The following is a 26,406-nucleotide window of genomic DNA, read 5'->3' on the forward strand; positions in this document are numbered from 1 at the left end:
CGCAACAACTATCTTTAATAGTGATAGGGCATGGGGCCTCAGATAGCCTAGTTGGCAAAGGCACGGTATTACCAAGCCGGAGGCGGTGGGTTAGATTCTCGATCCGGTCGAAGGAATCTTTCGGGTTGGGAATTTTCCCGACTTCCCTTGGTATAGCGTATCATCGTGCTTGCCACACAATATACTAAGTCATGCATTGGTATTGACATAGAAAACTCTCAATTAATAACTGTGGAAGTGCTTCACGAACAGTAAGTTGAGAGCAGACGAAAGCTCGTTTGAAGAGTTTTAAAGCCAGGTAGAAGAAGAAGCGTAGTGTATGTATGTGTATGTATGTAAAGGATACCACTCATTGCTGCAAGGCACAGCCATTAGACAGTGGATCATCCTCCAAGTATGACTTGATCAAGTACGATACCTGGTTGTATTCAATTTACCATTGTAAGAAGGGCCAAAAACGGAGGGGCGGACCCGTAAGCAGATACACTTACGCGCAATCCGCGGGATCAGGAGAATCGCCTTCCAATGATAAAATCCTACAACCCGATGTAGAACAAGCCATCATACGAGGGAACGTCCCAATGAGTGGGGAGAAGAGCCCGCCGTCAATTCACGAAATGTTAATAACAGGGAGTTGGCAATTCCACTCTCCCCATCCAAATCGCTTCAATCCGGTGCCCTGGTGGTCCCATCCCTCCCCTTTGCATTTAATGTGTGTATATATATATATATATATTTATATCGGCATTACCCGTTAGATTTTGTCAACACAATTTTGCCTTCTTAGCTTTTCAAAATCATTAATAAATGCAAATCTTATCATCTGACCTATTCCGCGAGTCGTGCGAATCTCCACCACCAATGAGTCAACAAAAGTCACGCACTAGTGGGGTGACTCTCCGTGCAATCAAATGAAGAGTCACCTCACACGAGGCGACCATCGTCACCCTACTAGCGACAGAGAGCCATACTACTCGCAGAACAGGCCTGCAGGTGACGTTTAAAGCTCCACAATTTTACTGAAAATCTAAGAAAATTATTAAACAGAATTTAATAATATAACTGCAGAGCACAAGCAGTTTAAATATACTGAGAACGTGTTGCCAAAATCGAACGGATACTTTATATGTTTATTAATTTATCTTACCTTGATGGACCAACTACTTACCTGTCCTTAATGGCCATAAGCTCCAATCGGTATTTCCCGGTAAATCCGATCACGATCCTTTACAACATTTGGCCGACACCAACGCGCTTCATCGCAACCACTCAGCACTTTCTTCCTCTTCACTAAATTGAAGGGCTTCTAGGGAAACTATTTTCTTGCGGACCGCGTTGCGGTCGGACTTCACTGCTCTTCTCCTTCTTTTTCTCTTTTAACCCCTACTACGAGAAGATGAAACACCTATGTGGCACTCACTCTCCTACTATCGGTTGTCGCTGCATTAAAACCGCTGCCGCTCTCTTTCACCGTTTTCTTTTTGCTTCTCTTTCTACTCTCTTCGTCTCACAGAATTTCACCACCGCTTTACTCTGTATTCTTTTAGGGTGCTCACTCACACACTACTGTTTGTCGCTATATTTTTGGCTTTTTATTTTCCCCGCACTATCAGCTTCTTCTTTTCTTCCCCTTTCCTGCCTTCTCGCACTCGAAATTATCGCTACCGTTCGGCGTGGAATCCACAATTTCCACTCTTAAACGCAACTCCCCTTGCGCTCCCCTCGCACACATATGCACACTGGGCCTCCCCGCATAGACTCTTCGCCCTTTCAGCAGCAATCCTGCCAAAAGCAGTCTCAATCACGCTTTTTCTTTCTTCTATCACCGCCACCGATTGAAACCGTCACGCAAATTATAGCGCATCACCTGCGGATGTTAACCGCCACCTTATCTTCGTATCACTCCACCAATCCGCCTCCTAATCCGTATTATCGGACCAGCCTTCCGTCGAACACTTTCCTCGAACCAGCAACAGCCTGAACGCAGCAGCAAACAGCACACACGTCCAACTCAGTCGGTAGTCACTCACGTATGGGTAGAAGAAGAAGCGTAGTATGCATAAAATAGTTATTTGGTTTACTGTTCCAAATTTAGGCGAATCATACAAGTTACATTTTTTGGCATTTTGGGTTTGTTCGACTATGGCTTTACATATATTAGTTATAATTATATAATATTTCATAAGGCGTTGTTTGGTGTTCTACAATCTGTTGTTTGTTTCAGGTGACCAAGGTCGATATAAATGATGCTAAGAATCATCTACCACTGAAGGAGATTGTTTTAGGCTTTGACACAAAAAAAGCCATCAAAAACTCTTCTAACGTTCAAGACAAACATATTCTGCAATTCCGTGTGGAATGCAAAGGAATGTTGCAAGCACTCGTCTTAAAACTGATGAATCAGTCTCCTTTGACATACGCAATGACGAAAGCCGCATCGTGTCTTGATCCGACAGTAATCAGTGGGGCCTCAAAATTGGCTAAAAGTGGTTTGAAAAAATGTTAACTATACTTACGGATTGTGGACGTATCAGTGGATATGTGGCAGACAAGGCAGTGAAGCAATTCCGAACTATCGACAAAAAGGAACGACTGGACGTTTTTTGGCACAGGTTATTGATTGGTTGTGAAAATGATCTGCTGCTTATCGCATGGCAACGCCAATGCAGAAAGAGGTTTTTCGGTAAATGCAGAATGTCTTTTTGAAAACATGAGGGAAGAGTCAATCGTAGCGTGACGTCGGATCTACGATGGTGTGCAGGCGGGTTGGAAAACTTACAAATTTCGAATGAACTTATTCAGCGAGTTCAAAATTCGCATTCGCTTTACATGGAAGACAAGGATCGTCGTAAGAAAGAAGAAATTGTTGAAACGCCAGAGAGAAGCAGAGGTGAAACATCTCGAGAATAAGCGAAGAAAGTAATTGGAAGATGCTCAAAAAGAAGCCGAGAGTTTGCAGGAGAAAATTATTCTGCTAAAATCATAAACATTTTTAAAAGTAATCCGAACATAAACACATATTAAACTTGTAATTTCTCGTTGTAATGTGAACTCATTGAAAGAATAAAATGTTGATGATAATTTAAACTTAAAATATTTTTCCATGTCTACGGTTTTCATATGGAGGTCCAGAGCGTACAAAAACTTACTGACTTATGCATGAGCAGTGAATCCTCAGGTGCGGTTTTTTTTTTTTTTTTTTGTTAATTATTTTATTTGTACAGGCTCATTCGAATAAACTTTACAGAGCCAAGTTATCATTTTCTTTATACATTATAAATGTCTTAAATCTAAAATTAAAGGATTGGAGCCGATTAATCGCGGTCTTCTCGAGGTTAGTGGATGACAATTGTTTGGATCGGGAGAGGGAAAAGGAGATTTGGAATATGATTTATGATTCAAAAATGTCACTTTTTCTAAAACATATACTTAATCCTATCGACGTTATATCAACTCTGTAATTATACAATTATTACAGAAACAAATCTACAAAAAAAATACACACACACATACAAAACACAAACTAAACACAAGGTTAATCAAACTTACAATCTATGGTTAATATTCTTCAAGAAAACATATATGAGTTGCATAAACTCCAGATCGCGTCTAGCCAAAATATCCCGAACTGGAACATTAGGTTGTCTACCTCGAGCCCGAAGGGAATCGTACAACTCGGATCTGACTCCACGGTGCTCAGCACATGACCAAATAATGTGATCTGCGTCCTGGTAACCTTGTCCACATTCACAGAGATTACTGTCCCCCAGCCCAACACGGAACAAGTGAGCGTTTAACGAGTAGTGATTGGACATGAGGCGAGACATCATACGAATGAAGTCTCGACCCACATCCAACCCCTTGAACCAAGGACACTTCGACACCTTAGGGATGATTGAATATAACCATCGTCCCAAACTCCCTTCACTCCATTTATTTTGCCAGCTGGCGAGGGACTGTTGACGATAAATGAAGAAAAATTCGTCGTAGGCGATTTGTCGATCGTAAATATCGCCTTCCATAGCGCCCACCTTTGCAAGCGAGTCCGCCTTCTCATTGCCCGGAATCGAGCAATGAGATGGGACCCATGCAAAGGTGATGACAAAAGATCTTAAAGATAAAGCACTTAGAAGCTCTCGTATTTTCATGAGAAAATACGAGGAGTGCTTTACCGGCCTCATGGAGCGAATAGCCTCGACAGAACTGAGACTATCCGTAAAAATAAAATAATGATCTGGTGCAAGTGAGGCGATCGTTTCTAGCGTACAATGTATTGCCGCCAGCTCAGCAACATATACGGAACAAGGAGCTTGAAGCATTCGAGAGGCGCTATGAAATTCGTTAAAAATACCAAAACCAGCGGACGACTCTATTAGTGATCCATCTGTGAAGAACGATCTTGCGGAATCAACTTGGCCAAACTTTGCAGCGTAAATTGACGGAACAATCATGGAACGATGATGCTCTGGGATTCCGCGAATCTCTTGCGTCATTGATAAATCAAAATGAACAGAACTGTCGAAGTCGGAGAAGCAAACACGATAGGGATTATGCTGCGAAGGGCTGACATCCTGTGTTATGTACACGTAGTACAATGACATAAAACGAGTTTGAGGGTTTAGCTCAAGAAGCTTCTCAAAGTTTGCAATCACCAGTGGGTTCATAATTTCACAACGGGTGAGGAGCCTGAGGGATAATTCCGAAAACCGATCAGAGAGTGGCAACATGCCCGCTAACACTTCGAGACTCATCGTATGAGTCGAGTGCATGCATCCTAACGCGATACGAAGACAGCGATACTGGATCCGTTCCAGTTTGATGATGTGCGTTTTAGCCGCCGACTGGAAGCAAAAACTACCGTACTCTAAAACCGATAAAATCGTTGTCCGGTACAACGTTAGAAGATCTTGCGGATGGGCTCCCCACCACGTTCCGGTAATTGTTCGGAGAAAATTGATCCTTTGTTGGTATTTCCGCTTCAGATACTCAATGTGGGATCTCCAGGTGCATTTTGAATCGAACCAGACCCCGAGATATTTGAAAGACATAGAATGAGTGATCGGTTTACCCAAAAGTTGAAGCTTTGGTTGTGCTGGGCTATGCTTCCTAGAAAAAACGACCAACTCAGTTTTCTCCGTGGAGAATTCGATACCTAGCTGGATAGCCCAAGTAGACAAATTGTCTAAGGTATCCTGTAAGGGTCCTTGCAGGTCGGCCTCTCTGGGTCCTGTCATAGACACTACTCCGTCATCTGCAAGTTGTCTCAACGTGCAGTTGTCCCTTAGACAATTGTCAATTTCTCTGACGTAGAAATTATACAGAAGGGGGCTTAAACATGAGCCCTGGGGGAGACCCATGTAGTTAAATCGTGAAGCTGTAGAGTTTCCATGAGAAAAGCTCATATGTTTCTCTGACAGCAAATTGTACAAAAAGTTATTAATTAATGGAGAAAGGCCACAAGCGTGGAGTTTGTCTGAAAGGACTTCAACCGATACTGAATCAAAAGCCCCCTTAATATCCAAGAAGACAGAAGCCATTTGCTCTTTATTAGCAAAAGCCAACTAAATTTCAGTGGAAAGCAACGCGAGACAGTCGTTCGTTCCCTTGCCCAAATCAGGTGCGGTTGTCAAGGCAAGAATAATCACTGCTGTTATTTTACAATAATTTATATGTAAAGAGGAAGGATCGTCTACGGGTTGATTTTTATTTGGCTGTGTAATTATGAGCACAAATTGAGAGCTTGGTGACATAGATTAAAGTTTCCTATTATTACTTCCCGGAGATGAACCAGCGTCTGGCTGAAAATCTCCTTAATAAAGGCGACCAACCAACCAACTACTATTACTTAGTAATGAATAGTGAGCCTAGTTGTGAGCAATAGTTATTCATTATTATATTATAATACGTATTTATAACCCTAGGCCTATTCACATCCTTCGTAGGTAGTCGGTCATATGTTCTGTAAAAATTGTATTAGTACCAAGTTCTGTTGTGCATGCCATGAGTATGCTATTTTTAATATTTTCGAAAGCTTACACTGCTGCTCATATTAAACTAACCATAATTTGCACTACGGTATAATAAAGCACATCACTTTGTAGATTCTTAGGTTAAAATAACAGAATTTCGTGGACTGGAATTTTTCTGAAAACCGACTAGAAAGTCAGTGAAATTATTTTTCGACTTCGAGTCGACACCCTGTATATGTATTAATCAAAATATGTTGATATTCATAGCGTACTTTTAATATGTTACCGAGTGTGTCCCATACTTTTTATGATTTTGACAAAATTCATTGAATACCTAAAAAAAAACACCAATTTTAAAATGTTTATAAATTATTCAAGAACCCAATCGCATTTTTCTGTTCTTCCTTTCGTTGTATATGTTTAAGCTGTCTGAACTGGTTCAAATAATTAATATTTGTTCCCTCTTTTCGGGCGCAAATTTCCATCACCATCCCTACGCAGTTGTAAAACCATGCATTATGCATTCCCCCCCCCCCAAAAAAAAAGTGTCACCACACTTCACACCATCTGCGCTTTTCGCACCCAAGCTCATCATAGCCAACCCGAGAAGGCGGCTGTGGCGTCGGCGGCGGCAGTACGACGCAATCGCGGACGAATCGCTAAAACAAAAGCGAACCCAAACAAAAACAAAAGAACGGCGCAAACTCCCCACTTTTGAACTTGGCGCCACCGACGACGGCGGCCAGGCTCCACACGTGATTTTCACTCGCGCTTTTGCTCTCGCCCGCACGCTGAGCCATGCAATCGAGTTACGGTTAACCGACAGGAAACCGGTTCGAAAATTAATCACACACTTTTTTTTTATTTTATTATTTTCATATCGAAGTCGAAATTCGATTAAGGTTTCCAATTCAATTTCTCGTCAATGACTCATCCATCCGTCACACTCGGGCAGGGTGTTAACTGAACGTTCTCCATTTTCTTTTTTTTTTCGTATGATATGTATCTGCATTCATCATAATGTAATATATCGAATCGGATGTGGCTGATTAATGAACGCATTTTAGATTGAATGCGGGTGCTCATCTTCGATTGCTGACTTTCCCTAAAAACTTCACAAACTACAGGCAGAACTTTGTTGGCTTTCAAAAACTTACTTAGCGCATCATAATCCAGTCTGGTCATGAAATAATCCTTGCAAAGTTTATTAATCGGTTGACAGCCGCGCAGATTAGAAATTCCTGTTTCGAACCATAAAACACCTTTATAAGACGCGTAGCTGCTGGTAACTGAGTTGGAAGTTAAACTAAACTTAATAAAATGCGAGGTAGGTACAAATCGAAGCAATCCAACAAGTCCGTTTGAGTTTAGCTACAAAAGTAAACAAAAGGACTGGTATGTGCGCGGTCTGCTTGTCTGTCTCTGTTCGCTCCGTTGCCACAACAGGGAAGATGGGAGATGGGATCACGATGGAAAATGAACAGGTGGGCAGGAACTCACAGTCTCCCAGTGTTGGTGAGTTCTTTGCCGTTAATGTTCACGAAAAGTTCACTATTTTGCTATACAGAAATTCAAAACAAAAATTTTATCTGCGGATTTGAACAGTTTTTGACCTGTTTCATACTACCGGAAGGTGTATGCTGGTCACAAATGCCGTGCCAAACTGATTTCCTACTCAATTAATCAATCTTTGATGTGAAATTCGCCAATAAACACGAGGCGCATTTCGTATAGCAAACATGCCATAAAAAAATGGGCATGGTTCATTTAAGTAAACAAACTAACACTTCTTCCGACTGTTACACCTATGTATTAGCCGTCTCGAGATGGGATATTGGGAGAGCGCTTCTTCTGCTTTGCGTTTTCTTGCTTTCCGAAAATATGGTATGAATGCGCGATATTTTTTTTTGTATGAATGGATATGAGTGCATGGATGATGGGCATAGGAGGATGGACGGGCGATAGATAGAGAAGGAGCGATGGGTGCTAATGCTGGTTGATGAGAATGACGGCTGGAAGTAGGGCCGAAGATAAAGGTGCGGAGAAAGAAGAAGAAGAAGAAGAGGAAGACGAAGCAGAACGAGAAGCATTCAATTGAAAGCATGAATACATGATTTGAACTGTGGGCCTAATAAATGCGATGGGTGGTGGTAGCGAGAGCATAGCTAGCTGGTTTGGGTGGTGCACGCTCGCAATCGTGGGTAAAATGCGCACGGACCAGAGGCCAGAGCTATTGCTGGCAGTTTGAAGCATGCTGTCAGCAATAAGGTGGGAGTTTTCTAGTGATGTTTTTATTGCTGGTAAAACATAATTTATCCGGATTGATTTGAGATTAGACCGCAACTGCTTTAGTAAACGATGACCGATTTCCCGCGAATAAAAGTTTACCCTCGTAAACTACACAGTTCGAAAAAGTAGTGTAAATTTCTGTTCAATATGATGCACATAAACGGAGCGTCACATCTCATCTAAGCTTACATTATAAATCGTGTAAAGTTCAGAAACATCATGAAATGTTTATGCCCATATTTGAAAACAACATTGCTTAGAAGTTGCTCGTTTGTGTGAAATGGAATACAAGTTTACGTGAATGAATGTTTACATCACAATTATAATTCAGAATTTTTTGCTGTGTGTCAGCACAAACTGATAAAGGAATGATTCCCTGTTCATTCCTAATCATTAATTACAGTTCAAGATTTCGATAGTTGTCGAAGCCTCAGACCTTTGAAATTAATTTTGATTAACAAAATCATACAAATTTTCAAATATATTTACACATTGTAGTTTCATTTTTATACCCTGTGATCTTGACACTTTTACCTAGGGGATGATTACTAATAAAAGTCATGGTTAGCTGAGATTTGATTTGTCAAATAATACAAATATTTAAATCGTTTGCACCGAAAATTACAGCTGTCCAGCCCCCCGAATCCAACATGCCTTAGATTTTGACGTTCTAATTTTATAAAATTTGACGTTTTGGTGCATAGAATTAACAGTCCCATTTTCGCGTGACTAGTAACAACCACCTAGTTTTAACGCCACTTGTTAGTGGAAAATGTCACCCCATGGAGACGAATGGTACCTTCCAACCAGTTTGACTTAAGTAAAGAAACCTGGCACCCTTCCGAATTTTGAGCATCACATTTTCAGCAGCGATTACAAAAAAATCCCCATCACTATGCAACTTCCGGTACTACTCACCCTTCGGGGTCAACTTGAAGATGTTGCGCAGCCCGAGCAGGTTGATGTTCTGCTCCACCTTGCACGACTTCTTCAGATGGTGAATCATGTAGTAGATGTGATCGGTCTTGTAACCGCACGGCACGCAGGTCAGCATCAGCTGCCCGCCACGGAGCAACATGGCCACAGCACTTCCCGGACGACCATCTGCAAAAAGAAAACAAGAAAAACAAATCACCAGATTAGAATTCCTCACAACGATCCCGTAATCCAATGGCCTACCTTCACCTTTCATGCTCTGCTGCAGGTTCAACGGACTGAGCGAACCGCCACCGCCGGAAGCGTTCTTCTCGCTGGAGATGAGCAGCAGGTAGTCGAAACAGATCCGCCGGAAAATGTGCTTCTCCGACAGGCTGTGGATGCCGATCTTCTCCAGCGAGGTCGTATAATAGTTGCAGCAGTTGCACTTGATCTGCACGTTGTCCGGATGTGGTTGGCTTCCCTCGCAGTCGCCGTTGAACTCCCGCTCGATCAGTTCCGTCTTCGGTTCCAGCAGTAGCGACAGGGGAGAACGCGAAATTTCACCAATGCTTGGCATTTCTTCGTACGGAAATTTCGATTCCTCCGGCAGTGGGAAGATTAGCGAGAGTTTCTTGAACAGCTCCGGTCCGCAGAATTGTTTCAGCTTACCGATGGCCTTGTCCCGTCCCTCGAGCAGATGAATCATCAGATCAAGTCGCTTCAGGTGGGCTTCCGTTTTGAGGTGGCGTTCGAGATCGTGTTTGTCCGCCGTCGGCGAACGGAAGCCGCACAGGAGACATTCGCAGCTGACCGCTGCGATCACTATACTATCCATTGCGATGTTTGAGGTTAGGCGATCCTTGATCACGTGCTTCTTCAGCTCTTCCAGATTGTTGGTGTCGAAGTCCGAGCAGATCAGACAGGTGTAGTAAGTCGATGGGTCCAGTGTGATTCTGATCGGAGGTTCGAAGTGGAGCGGGTTCTTGTCTTCGTCTAGCTGTTGTTGGAAGTCCATGGCGCTGCGTTCGGTCTCACTGCCACCGGAGAAGGGCGAGGGGTTGTTGAGGAAGAGGCATTCCGGAGTGGGGGTACTGTTGGCGGTGCTGACGGGGGTGGGATCGATGGGAGCAAACGGGGACGACGGGATGGACAACGATTTGAGGGAGTTGTTGGTGTAGTCTTCAACGCGATTCAAAGGGTTGTCCTCCTTGAGGGCATTCAGGTTCAGGGCGCTCAGGTAGTCGATTCCATCCGGCGATGATATCGTCTGGAGGTTCTTCAGCTGACTGTAGCTAGACTGCAGAGAATTCAGATTGCTGATATGTTTCTCGCTAGTCATGTGAATTCTGAGATTCCTAGCTATATTGGTATCGTAGTTGCAGATGTCACACTTGAAGAAGGACTTGGGTCGGTTGGGTTCGTAGTTGCTGTGCTGCGTTTCTTTGACGACCTGCTGCGGGGTGAGCTTTGTGGACAGGGACAACGGCGAGGTGGCTGGCATGTATTGGTTGCGAGACGTGTTAACCTTCTCGTTCGTCTGAAGGGTTGCAAGATTTAGGAAGTTCTGATTACCTTTGTTCATCATACCGTTCAGATCTTGCATGTTATTCAGATGCTTGTCGCTTTGCATGTGAATAGACAGGTTACCCTTCGTGGTGGTGGAATAGTTACAAATGTCGCAACGGTACGGTTTGTAGCCGCAGGTGTAGGATTCACCCCTAGCCAGACGGGGATGCTGCTGACCGGCCAGGCAGTAACTGCAGGCTGTTTCCCCGTCCGGGTGTTTTTCCCGCATGTGAATCTCCAGCGTTTCCTGATACTTGTAGTGCCAGTTACACTGGGGACATTTGAGCGTTTTGCAGGAATTCCTCGTGGAAATATTTGGCGCAAAGGAATTACTGCGGAACGCAGCCCCCGGATCAGTCTCCAGTTTCTTAACGCTTATCTGATGTTCCGGTTTCAGTTCTTCTTTGAGCGCTTCCAGCCCATCCGGTCGGAAGTTGTTTGCAGCCATCAACTGTTTGTAAAGATCCATTGCATTGTACTTTTTGGCCAGGTGAAAATCGCTAGTTCCATCAACGCTCGGTCCGGTGGCTGCGGCTTTGGCTGCCGCCGCAGCCAGTGGATTCGTACTCATCAACTCCAGGAACTTGTTCTGCTTGCTGTACAGATTCTCCGCAGCCGACAGCATCTTTTGCTGGGCTAGGAAATCCGTCAACAGTTTCCCGCTGGCTGCGTTCTTTTCTTCTTGTACCGCGGCCGCGGCTGCGGCGGCTGCTGCCACCGCTACGCTTTCGTTCATGGCGTTGCTGTACTTTTCGGCGGCTAGCTTCCAACTCGCCTGCAGCTTGGTGTCCGTGTCGTAGAACATATTGCTGGGGGTGAGTTTCGGGAAGCCACCTTCGAAACTGATGGAACCGGGGCTTTTGTCCGGCGTTTGTATCGGCGTGTGCTGCGGCGGCGGCGGCTGTTGTTGTTGTTGTTGCTGCTGCTGCTGTTGCAATTGCACCGCTTGTTGTTGTTGTGACTGCTGTTGTTGCTGTTGCTGTGGTGACGATTGTTGACTTCCGCCGTTGCTGCTGATAGCGCTCCCACTTCTCAGTCTCTCCTCACTATCCATCAACGTCGACTTAATGCTAGTGCTACTGTTAATGCTGTTGTTGTTGTTGTTGTTGCTATTGGCTGAAGATTTCTCTTCGAAAGGAACCAAGAAGTAAAACTGCCTCTCCGTGTTGGTCTGGATGATGGCGCTGCTGTAGTTCTTCTCCAGCAGCATCCGCTCGTAGTCGTTCAGTGTGAGACTGTGTTCCATTTTGGCGTGGGCGATGAACGATCGGCACGTGCCGAAGCTGAGTTTGCAGCTGAAGCACATCAGAATTGCCTTGAGGCTAACTTGTGTCGATGCGGCAGACGGCGTCGATGAGCTGAGATTCTGGGCCTGCTCTTCGCCGACCGAATCTCGCCCACCGTCGCTACCGCCAAGTGGCGACGAGGAACTGTCTGATTTGCTGGGTCCGGAGGTCTCCTTGCTGAACGAGACAATTCGAAAGGAATGAGTGCGAGGATTCGAATTGTTGTCGTTCTTAGGAGAGGCCGCCGGATCGATGATGCACGTGTTGTCCTGGCAGATGATGCGTCCACGAAACCGTTCCACATCTTTCTGATAGTCGGGCAGCGACAGCGACAGGGCAGTGGCAGGTGTGGTGGCAGCGGACGAGGTAGCCGTCGTTGCTGCGATGGCCGCTGTGAGTGCTGCTGTGACTGTGGATCCTGTCGTTGGTGTCGCTGTCGTCGCCGTCATCTGGGGCGTCTTCACGGTGCTGTGCGAGGCAGTCGATTTGGTGGAGGAGCGTTTCTGTGAACGGAACGTAATGTAGTCTTAAGGCAAAACCCTCCCAAGTCCCAGTGAATCCCGGTCATACCTTGTCGGCAAGAAGCTGAATGATCCGCCTGTTGTCCACCGGCTTCGACAGCAGCTTGAAGATGGCTCGTGTGAGCGAATCGTTCGGTACCGGGCTGATTGTGTCGTTGCATAGCTTCAGTATCCGCGATTCCCTGTGTTTCAGATAGAACTGGATTTTGGTGGAGAATTTTGCGTTCTTTCGAGAAGCCATTGTGTGTGTGTGTATTTATGTGTTTGATTTTTTTTTTAATGTTTGTGTTTTTGCGAGTTAGTTTACAATTGTTTGTTTTGTTTAATTAATTTAATATATAATAATTTTGTTTTTAAAATTTAATTATAGTTAAAATTAATTTATAAATAATGCGAGGTTTATGATTTTGTAAAACTTTTTCTAAAGTTTAAATCTTAAAATGTATTTTTTCTCGTAATTTCATTATAGCTAGGTGTGTTTGTTTCATCGAACGGGATATCTGTGGGAGCGAAGATCGAAGCAGAAAGGTGGCACAACGAAGAAGAAAATTAGGATTGTGGTTCCGGAGCACCGCGGGGGAATCACCTTTGTAGTATGCAGCCAAAACTTGTTACAGGTGCGTCGATTTTCTCGACGGCGTGACTTTCGGTTGGATCCCAGCAAAACCATTTGCAGCCTTTGTGGTATTGCGGGATCAAAGCCACGGGTTGAAAGAATTCTTGTTATTTGATAGCAGTGGAATGTATAATTGGTATAAGTGGTATAATTCAGGTATGGTTACTACTGTTCATTTGCTATAATTTTTAATTTATGATTTGTGAGATCATTAGATGTTAAGATGGTATTTTGCACATGAAAGTTACAAGAAGAGCTTGAAAAGTATGTAAATGTTTGACACATCAATTTCTTTTTCAAAGAGTTGCAAATTTATGAAGAGTGAATATTCATCGATCACAAAATCGTGAATTGTGACTCTCTGAATGATGAATTGACAGGTTTTATATAATTTAACAAATCATGTTTGTATGACTTCATGCACGAAGTTAACGATTTTCGTCGTTGGAGATGCTTAACGTTAAATATCTGCCTTAAAGTGGTCATTTTATACGATAGATGAGGAGATGAAAGTATAGAGTTGATAGTTCCGTTACAGTACGGCAGTGTGAAAATTGTAAATAGAGAGTAGAAAGCGAGTAAAGGTCAATTTTGAGGAAGGCACGAATAGGGTTGATCATCTCCTTTACCAAACTCCATTGTTGGAGAGGGATGGTGAGGGGTATCTCCCCCCGCCACCACTGGCAAAAGAGAATGATCAACCGGATTCGTGCCTTCCTCAAAATTTACTTCTGCTCGCTTTCTACTCTCTATACACAATTTTGACACTGCCGTACTCTAACGGAACTATCAACTCTATACTTTCATCTCCTCATCTATCGTATAAAATGACCACTTTAAGTCAGATATTTTACGTTAAGCATCTCCAACTAGGTCCAATGCCAAACACATAATTTACCACCTCTTCTTGTAACTTACAAGTTCAAACACCATTATACCACAAACAAACAGACATAACACATTCAATATTTCTCACTGTAAAATATTGTCGCTAAAACATTACCGCCATATGTTGAGTACACTGTGGTGGGCACTACGCTGAACAGATGGCAGAAGTGTGTAAACGTCAAACGCAAGGGAATTGACTATGCGCACCACAGGTGGTGGTACTACCAACTAGTATACTTTTAAATTGTCCATTAAATGCTTGTTCGATGAACAACTTGCGAGTGTTATGTCTGTTTGTCTGTGATTATACCATCTGATGGTTTCATAATTCCAACAAACATTTTTTATAGCAAATTTATGGCAGCTACCCTGAAGTTAGGAAACGATTTTTTGTCTTTCATTACAATATATAGGAGAAATGGGTCCAATATTAGCCTAGGATGAAATTTTCTCATCAAACAAATGTTTTAAAAAGTGCAGGGATATTAACAACGCAAGACCATTTGAGATTATAGTGAAATGTTACAATTTGATGCTTAACGAGTGTTGTTTAATCGATTTTAATTCAGCCTTAAATCACATCAGACTAACATTAAATATAATTCAATAACTCAACAGAAAAGTTTGCACTAGTTATGAACCACTTCAGAAAAGTTTGGACTCCGTTTGTAAAATTTAAGATCAAAAAAAGTGTCGGTTCACTTCGGAAAATTTTCTACACTTTTACGAAAGGTAAATGACCTAAACAAGACTGTGTCCTTGCCAAATGGCAAACCAGTTAATACAAATCTGGGGCTCACTTAGGAAAATGTCAAACCTGCTCTGACAAGTTTGGATTCAGTTCGGAAATAGTTTAATCAATGCAGGAATCGTTGGATTAATTTAGGAAAGAGATTAAATTAGCTAATGTGGCCTGACTCCAGAAAATGCAAAAAAAAGGATTGAATAACATAACAGAAAAGTTTAGACTCAGTTAGAAAAATGTTCATGACTTATGACTTATGAAGAACTTCAAAAAAGTTCAGACTCAGTTTTGAATCTTCTTTGAAAAATGTAACCTCAATTAGGAATTTCCTGGATTGTTTTTGATTTGGTCTTACTTCTTTAAATTTTAAACCAATTTTGAAAAGATTAGATTTAGCTCGGAAATCGTTGAATCACTGTAGAAAATAATTTAATCATTAAGTAGCATTACAGCAGGCTTGTAAGTTATGAGATCGACTGCGAAAATCGGGCGACTACAATGGGCTGGATACATCGTAACAATGTCGGATAACAACCCAATGAAAATGGTTCTTGGTAGCGACCTGACTGGAAAAAGACGAAGATGTGCGCAGCGAGCAAGGGGGATCGATCAGATTCAAGGCTTCTTATCTAGTGAGTTGCCAAACAAGATTAGGAATTATGTTCGATGAAATCCGTTTTCAACAACTGAAATCGGCTGATCCGATTTCATGAATCTGGCATGTCGTACCGGTCTAGTTCAAAATTATGTAAAAATTCTGTAAAAGAACAAGGTGATATTCTATAACATAATAGAATCTAGCAAATTGAGTATCCATTAGACTGATGCAAAATTTGACTTTTTCGCTCCACATTAAGCACTGTTTTAAATCGGGTACTGATTAGCCTCTTAAAGTTACAACACATTTGGTTAGAAACCGATTTCGCACAAGCCATTTGAAGTTTACATGTAAATTACTATGGGAAATCTTAACTTTTTGTTTCTAGTCTTTTTCCATTTTGAGCTGCGAAACAGTTCGATATACATTCTTATAGAAAGCTACAACTTTGCTGAAGATTGTTTCTAAGTAAAACGAGACAGGAAAAAGTTATTAATTATTTAAGAGATTGGTAAACTTATGACATGATCAAGCAGCTGCTCTGTAGGCAACACTGTATTTTGCAGTGTGACATAGTAGCCATGATTTGTGTGTACTATTCAACGCCCCAGAAACACCAATGTTGCCTGCTGAGCAGTTGATTGAGCATGATCATAAGACATCAGCGCATTGAACCATTGATAACTTTCGATCCTTGCATTTAATCAAAATGTGGTCATGAGCAAAGTTGTAGCTGGGAAAATTTCCTACAAGAATAATTGAAAATTTTTGAAGCAGACCGATATGATGAATTATTAGATAGAAATGAACAAAAATCTTGGTTTTACCATAATAATTCCCATACAAACTTCAAATGGTTTGTGCTATCTCAGTTTCTCACCAAATGGGTTCAAATTTTGAGAGGTTAGTCAGGATCCGATTTCGAATCGTTTAAGTATTGTGGAGCGAAAATTTCAAATTTTGCATCACTCTAGTATCCATACCCAAATGAATTAGCGATACTCGAGAACAAAGGAACGATCCTGTTCTTTTTATCGTCTGATCCGTTTCCTAGACGAGTGTGTCGATCGGTAGCCAAATCGGAGCAGCTCCAAGAGTCCGTGATATTGTCATACGACGCCGTCCGAACGTGAATATTGTTCTACCCGGCTTGGTTACAAATAAAAGTTTGTAAACGACATCGTAACAACATTTAATCACTATGCGTTAAAGCACGAGATCACACCGCCATGAAATCTTTTGACAATTTGTATAGCTTAATGACTGTACTTTTTTTTTTTTTTTTTTATTTGACGTTGTCATTGATGACAGGCTGAGGCCGACGTCGGCCCATCTCGCCGCCGCTGATTCTGGTTTCGTTTAGTAGTTGGTTTTTCTTTCCCAGTGGTCTTGTTCTATATTCTGATTTTTATCTGCTTAACGAATTGAACTATTTGCTTAAGTTCTGTTTCCGCATTTTCTTCGAGTATGGTTGTTAGTGGTTTGAAGTACTCCAGTGCTGGGAATTCGACTCGTACATTGTTGTACTTTGGGCATACATATAGAATGTGTGTGATGTCCTCCTTTTCCTCACAGTAATCACACAGCTCGTCGAGTTCCAGTCCCCACTGGTGTAGGCGATCCTTCGTCAGTGAGTGACCCGACCTGATGCGATTGAGTACTGTTTTCTCTTCGTTTGATATTGCCAATTTCTGGCACCATATCTTGTTTCCTGGAGTTGCCATGAATGTTCGGTGGAACACTCCCCTTTCTTCCGAGATCTCTTGGTACGTCTGCTTCCAGGCGTTCCATATTTCCTTCTTAGCTAGAGAGGTAGCGTCCGCGAGAGCTAGAGCCATAAACTCTGTTTGTCTGCCGTGGGTGACACCGACCGCTTCCTGATCAGCTATTTCGTTCCCAGGTATACCTTGGTGACTTGGGATCCATTGGATGACGATATTTATGTTGCTATGCGCTTTCAACATTCCGACGATTTTCCCGGCTAGGAAGTTTTCCTTGCTTTCGCTTCTGTTCAACAGTGTTTGACATGCTCCTTTTGAGTCCGTGAAGATGATAGCTTTGGTGTAGTTTCTGTCTATGATCAGCTCTATGGCTTTGCTGATCGCTAGTAATTCCGCATTGGTGATGGAGAAGTTTTCATTTATTTTGTCCTTGAGTATCGATCCATCTGTACTGTCGTATACTGCCGTTCCGGTCCCGGCTGCTGTTTTCGACCCATCCGTGTAGATTTGGTTGAACTCCTTGTATCGGTCCTTGACCTCGGCAAAGTACTTGATCCAGACTGCTTGGCTGTATTCTTTTTTTGCTTTTTGTTCTTCTACCAGTTTAGTGCGTATTCTTCTTCTCAAGTCCAGGTCTAAATATTCTCTTTTGTTGATTTTGAGTATGGAACTGTCTCGTGGGTGTATTTGGGCCACTACGTCTATGTGTTTTGCTGCAACGTTAGTTAAAAAGGAACCATTTCCTTGTTCTAGATTGTAGGTTTCCTCAATAAAACGATGGAGTTGGTTGTTGTGGAAGCTGCTCCGTATTACCTCCCTTAACGTGAGCCACTCAATGCGATCCTTGGTGGGCAGTTGACCTGTTTCCGCATGTATGACGTGAATCGGGGTTGACTTTAGGTATCTCATCGCCGACCTAAGATAGGCATTCTGCAGTGTCTGGATTTTCTGGATGTTTGTTGGTGCTGCCGCACCAAAAATTTGCGCTCCATACTCCATTCTGCTTCTTATGGCTGCGTTTCCTACCTTGACTAAGGTTTCGGGATCTGCGTTGCTTTTTCTTCTTCCGAGCATTTTCATGATGCCCAGTTTCTTCTCTCCTCTTTGCCTGACGTACGTGATGTTCTGCCTGAATGATAATGTCCTATCCAGTACAAAGCCTAAGTATTTGTGTGTGTTGTTTATTTCGATTTTTTCCTGACCCAGTATCAGCCTGACTCCCGATATGTCTTTCCTCGAGAAGACTATCGCCGCGCACTTGCTGATGTTTAATTTCAGGTTGATACTCTGTAGTCCGTTGTTTACTTTCTCTATTAACCTCCTGCCTTTTCCTTCGACTGAATCCAGGTCATCTCCTGTGATGAGTAGAGCGAAATCGTCCGCAAATTGGACTAACTCCCCTTCTTCCTCATGAATATTATGCAACGCCGCGGTGTACAGGTTGAAGAGTATTGGGGAAAGTGGGCATCCTTGGGGGAGTCCCTCGCTGACCACCACTTCCACTGTCCCCTCGCTGGTCTGGACTTTCAGGATTCTTCGGTGCAGGTATTCATGAAGCCAGGAAATTATTTTGTCTGGGATGTTTTGCCTGGCCAGTGTTTTCAGTAGAGTTTGTAGGTTAACCGAGTCGAAAGCTTGGGAAAGGTCGAGGAAGATGGCCATTCCAATCTTTTTTTCGCCGTAGTCTCCTTCATCCGGTTTACCACGTAGTTAACGCACGTTGTTGCTGAGCAGTGTTTCCTAAAACCGAACGAGAGGGGCGGTAACAGGTCTTCTAGGTCGATTATTTCAACGATTCTATCCTTGACTGCTGCGTTTAGCAGCTTGAGGTTGACGTTCATCAGGGCAATTGGCCTCCAACCCGATGGTTCTGCAGGATTTCCGTTCTGCTTCCGTATTGGTTTAATTTTAGTGATTCTCCATTTCTCTGGAATTTCCTCAAGGACGAATACTTTGCTAATCATCTCCGCTACTTTGAGCTGCATTACAGGCTTTAGAGCTTTGAGAATGGCATAGGACATCTCGTCTTCCCCAGGGGTAGAGTGGTTCTTCTTCTTTGCTAGGTTAGTCAGGATTTCCTCGCCTGTCAAAACCATCTCGTAGCCCGTGAGTTCTGCTTTGGTTGTTGTGCTAATTTTCGGGACGAATTCGTATTTGTTGTCGAAGTAGTAGCTTGCGAACTTTTTTCCTTCCTCCATGTTGATTTCATTCCTCTTCTTTGACGGAGCGTTCAGAGCACTGTCCAAACCTCTTACGATGTTCCACAACTGCCTGCTAGGGGTTGTCTCATCGATAGCTTCCGTCATTTCCTTGCAGTAGCCCCTTTTGGCTTTCCGTATCATTCTCTTCACTGTGGCTCGAGCTATCTGCAGTCTCTTGTAGTTACCTAGATTTTTGTGCCGGTTATATTCCCTTAAGCATACTCTTTTGTCTAGATATGCTTTGTTGATTTCCTCTGTCCACCATTTCTTGAGGTAGTTCGCTTTTTTATTCTTGACCTCGTACGTTGCTTCTTCTATACATTCTTCGAAAATATCTTGCATTTCCGTCGGATCGTAGAAGAACTGCGGTTGCATGGCGTTCAAACTCTCCACTACCTTCCTCGTGTTAACTCTTTTTACTTTACCCTTCACGACAGGGATGGTGCCTCCTACTTCTATTACGATTGAAAGGTGTATACTTCCAAACTCGTGCTCTTCTACCGACCATCTGGCTCTGCTAGCTAGCCCCGGAGTAGCCAATGAAATGTCCACAGCAGTGCTGCTTCTGTCGTGAGTGGTTAGGCACGTTGGGCTTCCGTCGTTCAGAAGGATATATTGTGAGCCCTCGATCCAGCTATTGAGGAACTTGCCCTTGGCGCATTCCGCAGATTGTGGGTCCCAGATCCTATGATGGGCATTCCAATCGCCTCCGATTAGAATCTCTCCTGTCATGTTGTCTAACGTGTCGAAGAGCTTCTTCATTTTTCCCTTTACTTCTTTTTCCATTCTTCGATCTGGAGGCACGTACACTGAGACCAGAGTTATGGGGTCGAATCCTCTAGAAATCTTGATTCCTACTACCTCCACCGGAAGGTATCCCTCCATATCGACGGCTTCGTATTCGAGGTCCTCATGGACCAGAATTCCTACTCCTCCATACCCTTGGTTTCTCCTTTTCGACTCTAAGGTGTATTTCTTTAGTGTGAAGTTTTCGTCTTTTTTCAGCCAAATCTCCTGCAGCAGTGCTATATGGATGTCCTTTTCGTGTAGGAACTGACTTAATTCCTCCCGGGTGTCCATGGATCTTATGCTTTGCACATTATGCTGCAGGATGTTGATCTGCTTACACTCCACTGTTGCAAGCGGTGGTGATTCTGGTTTCGTATGTAGGCTGGTGGCTATTTGCTTCGATCAGATCCCTGATGTCGTTTCCTATTTCGATAATGATACGATCCTTGTCTAGGTCTGATTTAACTGCTTGAACATTCTGGATGATTTTCGACTGGAGTTCCATCAGAGGTTTCAACCAGTGTCTGGCTCTAATCTCTGATATGAGGTCTTGCCGGAGTTTATGAAGGAACCTCTCTAGGTCAGTGGCTTTCAGTGTATTCTCAACGCATCTGCACTGCGTGTTTGGTTGTGTCTCGAAATGAGTGGTACTCCTGGGTGGGGCTTCCGTCCTTTGCACCGAACCGGACGATCTGCTTCGCCTGAGTCTAGGTGGGAAGGTTCGCGGTCCGCATGGGGTAGGAATATCCTCTAGACCAGGAAACTCTTCCTCATCCAGTATGTTGAACCGGTTGGTCAGTTTGGGGTAGAGTTGTTCCGCCTCCGTATATGTCTTGTTATTCTTCCTCATCACTTGAAGGATGCGTTGTCTCCTTTTTCTCTCGGGGCAGTCCTTGGAGTTTGCCCGGTGTTCCCTCTGGCAATTTACACACTTCGTGATCCCGATGCAGCCGTTCGTACAGTTCTCCCCTCCGCAGATTTTGCATTTTGCTCTTCTGTATGTGCAAAATTTTGTTCCATGGCCGAATCTCCAGCATTTTTCACACTGTCTGACAGGAAAAACGTACAGCTCGCACCGAAAGCAGCAACCGTAGATTTTAACGGCATCCGGAACTGTTGTACCCTTGAATGTGACCTTGAGATTGGGTGTATCCATCAACTCCTTCTGTCTGTTCCAGGCTTTGATCCGCTCCACCTTGATCACTTCCGCGTCCGCTTCCATGACTTTGATCAATTCTTCGTCACCGAGCATTTCCGGCACTCTCCTCACGAAGCAAATGACGTGGTCCTTCAGCTTGGCTTCCCACACTCGTAGGTTGTGCTTGACAAGTATCAGCTTTTTGAGCGCGCATGGGTCGTTCGTTTCCAGTCGGAACCTAAACTTACCCAGTTTCCTGACGTCAGTGAATGCTTGAAACCCCTCCTCGTCCAGGATCCTTCCAACTTGGACCGGGTGTGAAGGCTCCTTGGCTTCCAAATCCACTAATTCCAGTATCACCGTCTCTTCATTGTTCCTGTTGCTAGTCGCTGGCTGAATCCCGTGTGTGTTGCTTGCCTTTTGTTCAGCGTCTTGCCGAGCTTGTCCAGTTTTCTGGGTCGCTTGTTTATTCCGTTGTTCCGTTTCGATGTTCGATCCAGGTTTGAGCCGGCTGGTGGTTTGGATCCCTCCTTGAGAACACTGGGACCTGGGGATCTTGCTTGTCTGCTGCCTGGTCGTCATTCTTACAATGTTTCCGCCCGCATTCTTCGGTAAGGCCCCTTTCTGGCTCATTTTCTATTTTTCACTTCGCTCTTCTCTATCCTTAAATTTATTCTTGGCTCATCCTATCTTTTCCGGAAAATTTCGGATTTATTTAGTAGCTCAGAATTACACCGTGTTACTTATCCTATCACTTATTTTTAGCAATTTTCTTCTCTTTTCAATGTATTTTTGATTTCAGGTTATGTTTCCTGCTTGAATTTTCTGCTTCGGTTCTTCACATCAATACCGAGTAATACACTTAAAACTATACTATATTCAGTGTTTAACTTTCACGCACTGAATGACGTCAGTCTGTGGTGCTTCCTCAATATAAATACAGGAGACTGTGGACAGATGCTTCCAAAATATGCTAGATACTTCTAATTTCCTAAATCGTGACTGAATGACTGTACTTTACGAGGTATCGGTGAGCGGAGCGTTGCAGAAAAACGCGCAAAAACGAATGACAGCTGACCCAGTGCTTAAATTATGGCAATAAATGAATGAGCGAGGCATTGGCGTAGCTAGAAAATTCTTCGGGGGGGGGGGGGGGGGGCAAGGGGGGCCTGTGGATTTTTTTTTGCTAAAGTACAGTTAAATAAAAACTCGCCAAGATGCCTTTTCAATCAAATTGCATCAAAGGAACTTGTTTTTTGGGTCAATTTTTTCGGTGAATAATAATATGATATTGAGGCATACTATTATCACAGACAAACAGACATAACACTCGCAAGTTGTTCATCGAACAAGCATTTAACGGTCAATTTAAAAGTATCGTAGTTGGTAGTACCGCCACCTGTGGTGCGCATACTCAATTCCTTTGCGTTTGACGTTTACGCACTACCGCCATCTGTTCAGCGTACTACCCACCACACTGTACTCAACAGATGGCGGTAATGTTTTAGCGACGATGTTTTACAGTGAGAAATATTCAATGAGTTATGTCTGTTTGTCTGTGCTATTATGTTTATGGTGAAACCACAGACAAACAGACATAACACATTGAATATTTCTTACTGTAAAACATCGTCACTAAAACATTACCGCCATCTGTTGAGTACACTGTGGTGGGTAGTACGCTAAACATATGGCGGTAGCAACAATCAATACGAAACTAACGATTTTAAATTGGCTCACCACTTTAGTAGCCTATTGGTCCCAAGCAAACGATTAACGTACCCTATTCTAGTTGAAATTCTATTACTACACTATGTTTGTTTTGATTCGCTATGAAAGTTTGACAGATAACATCAGGGGTGTGTGGATTCATGCAGAACATGCAGGGGTGAGTGAAATAGCTTGGGACTGCTTGGGACCGTTGTTCTGGTACTGAGTGAGCTAAAAATAATAATGATTTTCTTCGGGACCCAGTGGTCTTAGAGTTATCTCTATGGCGGTAGTGTGTAAACGTCAAACGCAAGGGAATTGACTATGCGCGCCACAGGTGGCGGTACTACCAACTACGATACTTTTAAATTGACCGTTAAATGCTTGTTCGATGAACAACTTGCGAGTGTTATGTCTGTTTGTCTGTGGTGAAACTATAAATTTTATTATATATATTTCATAACAACAATTGGGACCTCGATTGCGCGAGCATAAAAGCTTACTGATTTTGAACAAGCAATGATCGTTTGTTAATGCTGTAATGAAAACACATAGCGTCCAGATCTATTAAATTTTGGCATCTAGAGCTTAAGAAAATGCTCAGAGTTAGGTAATTCCATGAATTTTGTAACTAGCTTTGAATAGAAGTTGAAAATGAGCGAAGGGCTCGAGGAAGGGCCATTAATGCGACAGTACTAGTCAAACGCACACTTCTTTACCTAACTCATACATTAATGGATGAGGAGACTTAAAGTATTGCTTCAATTCTACAGACAAAATGAACTGTGGCTGTTCTAGTGACGTTTCCCCACGACTTTTCTGCACCTGAATTCCGGGCATAAGGTTTATCGAAAAAAATTGTTTATACATATTTTTTTATTTTTTATTTTATTTCGTCAACCAACGTAGACTAGTACAATTAATACAGTTTTGTTTTCTTAAATATATATTTATATAAAAAAGTAGTGTCAGGTATATGTAGAAATTTCCATCTCTTCGCTGAAAATTATGCCCGGAATTCAGCTGCTGGAGTGCTAATTCTTCACAATATAGCTAAATCACCAAGGCAAGGTCTTCTTTATATAGAATGTACACACATGTTCATAAAATCTTGATTCATCATTCAAGATTCCAGCATCTTCAATTAGCTGGAAAACTTTTCAATACTTCCTGAACAACCTACAGTCTTGAAAGAATATTGAAATTTTTAAACAGTTGGAGATCATCACAACTTGATCAACCTAAAGTCTTAGAAAATATGCAGAGAACTTTACTAAAATCTTCGTCTATATGGAGATCTTTCGAATGTTTTCTGCTTTCTAGGAAGGATGCCGGGCAGAATATCCGGAAACTTATGCAACGTTTCCTGAAAGTCTACAAAACTTACTTAAGTTTTACAAAATTTCCTCAAATTCTTCGTAGTTCCCTGAATTTATTCCAAATTCCATATTTTTCCAACTCTCGTAATTCTACGAAGATCTCTGAACATCTTTGCATTTCTGGAAAGACACTTCTCATCTACAAATATTCTTCAACATTTGGAAAGTTCCTTTAACGAAGTTCCCAAAACCTCCAAGAACTTAATGGAGCTTTTTTGAAGTACGATCTCTGACAAACTACAATAACTGCTTTTAAGATCTTCTACAAAATTCCCTGAAGTTTTTCAAAATTCCTTACTCTTATATGATGCAGCTCCTCAAAATGCTCCTCAGAAGAAAGGTTTGTGTATTTGCTCATATTTCTATGCGTTGCTTCCACCTTCACTCAAGTGCAGCGCTATTGTATCTGTCGCTTGGATTCAAGCAAAGTTGCCAGTCGTCTTGATTTGTTGTCTTCGGTTAAGGTGAATCGCTTTGACATCTTTATTATCGGAACCAATTCGAAACTTTCAGTGCACAAATATCAGCGTCAACGACACGTGCAACATTCAAATTGTTACTCCACGTTTGCTGCACTGCAGCATACACGAAGTAGCAATTTCAGGAGAAATGGGACACCGATTTCCGAGATTTGTGTAACTGAAAATTCGAAGTGGAAGTGCATGTATAGCCTACGTGGTGGCCATTTGTGGACTCTACAAGGAATCACCTTAAATGGAACTCCAATTTGCGTGAACTTCAACGACCAAGCTAGGAAAAGTGATGGAGTGATGGGCTTACCCGTACTTTCCCACTCATCTTTCTTTTTTTATATAGATGATATTGCTACCATTCCGTCTGTTCTTATAGCGGATGTTGATAGTATATTCCAATCAAACGGAAATTCTTTCTAGTTTTTGAGTGGGTTTATGTAAATATGTTTAAATAAGTCGTGGGGTCAAAACATTTTTATTTGATTCGTTTTGACTCCACGACATATTTTAATCCCAATCTGAATCTAGATTGATGCTTTGATTGATGGGCATCTGTTACATCAAAATCGGTTAAGAACTAGCTAAATGGAAGCAATAGCAATTTCTTTGGGAGAAAAATGTTTGGCACGTAAAGTTAAAACTACGCCCAATTTTTTGGTAGGTAAATAGCGAGATTTGACTGTATAGGATAAGTGTTCCAGTTTTTGACCCTAGTGGCGCTATCTTAAATGTAAATTTTATTCATTCTTTTCTGAAGTTATGTCAATGCAAGGTTAGAACATAGATTTTGCCAAATAGGGCGGAGAATGGCTTCAGCCCCCCGAGACCCTAATTCAAGCATGGGGTAAACACTAGGGGGACGACTCTATCTACGATGCAGGAAATATTGTGATTTGCTGTGGCTAGCTGCGCGTACGCTGAGTAGATAGAAAGAAGATTTATCACGATTTTGGAGATTTCCTGCAAAAAGATGATGCGCGATGCAAGTAGATGCCAGAAATGAAAGAAGATTTTTCGAAGATTTATTCGTTAGTGTGAGATTTTTTGAGCATCTAGAATTGAGATTTAGATGCGTCGCCCCCGTCGGGTAAACATTAACTTACAACGCCCATTTTTTGCAGTATGATGCTTTAGTTCACATCATAGAGCATTTTTTGGATAGAATTCTGATTAATTTTCTTTATAGAAACCCCGTGCTTGGAATAGGATTTCGGGGGGCTGGAGCCATTCTCCACCCTATCTACGCAAATGAAAGCTTACAAATTTATTTTAAATTTGAGCTAGGCCCAATGACCATCAACTGGAGCAATAGAGCCACAACTGGTACACTTAATCACACTGGTACACTCAAATATCACTGGTGCACTTCATCGTATTGATTGAAACACAAAGTTTACACTTTTAAAACTAATACACTCATTTCTGTTTTTACGCGATTACACATTTTTAGGTTTTGTCCTCATTCAGTATGGGTACAGCATTTTCAATATCACCTCATTTTTCATAGATTTTTTTTGTAATTTTGTTTAAATAAGTTGCTCTAAATTTGGTTGCAAATTGAGATCACACGATCAAATATAGAGACGACAAAAAATCACG

At 42.4% G+C, this 26,406-nt stretch overlaps 1 protein-coding gene across 3 annotated transcripts in view; it reads right to left on the reverse strand.

Annotated features, from left to right (window-relative positions):
• zfh2 (Zn finger homeodomain 2) overlaps positions 1–26,406 on the reverse strand; it is a 70,033-nt gene that overhangs the window by 20,557 nt on the left and 23,070 nt on the right. For 2 of the 3 annotated variants that reach the window (XM_065221299.1, XM_065221300.1), the window contains exons 2-4: positions 12,599–13,049; positions 9,438–12,531; positions 9,177–9,362 (exon numbers count right to left, since the gene is read on the reverse strand). In XM_065221299.1, coding sequence (XP_065077371.1) covers positions 9,177–9,362; positions 9,438–12,531; positions 12,599–12,790 — 3,472 coding nt within the window. In that variant the 5' untranslated portion in view covers positions 12,791–13,049. The remainder of the gene's footprint in view (positions 1–9,176; positions 9,363–9,437; positions 12,532–12,598; positions 13,050–26,406) is intronic. The other variant, XM_065221301.1, reaches the window with a different exon arrangement.

The sequence above is a fragment of the Ochlerotatus camptorhynchus genome, unplaced genomic scaffold (assembly GCF_037179485.1).
Source record: "Ochlerotatus camptorhynchus isolate MF236.1 unplaced genomic scaffold, CSIRO-AGI_Acam_v1.1 ptg000141l, whole genome shotgun sequence".
NCBI lineage: Eukaryota > Metazoa > Arthropoda > Insecta > Diptera > Culicidae > Ochlerotatus > Ochlerotatus camptorhynchus.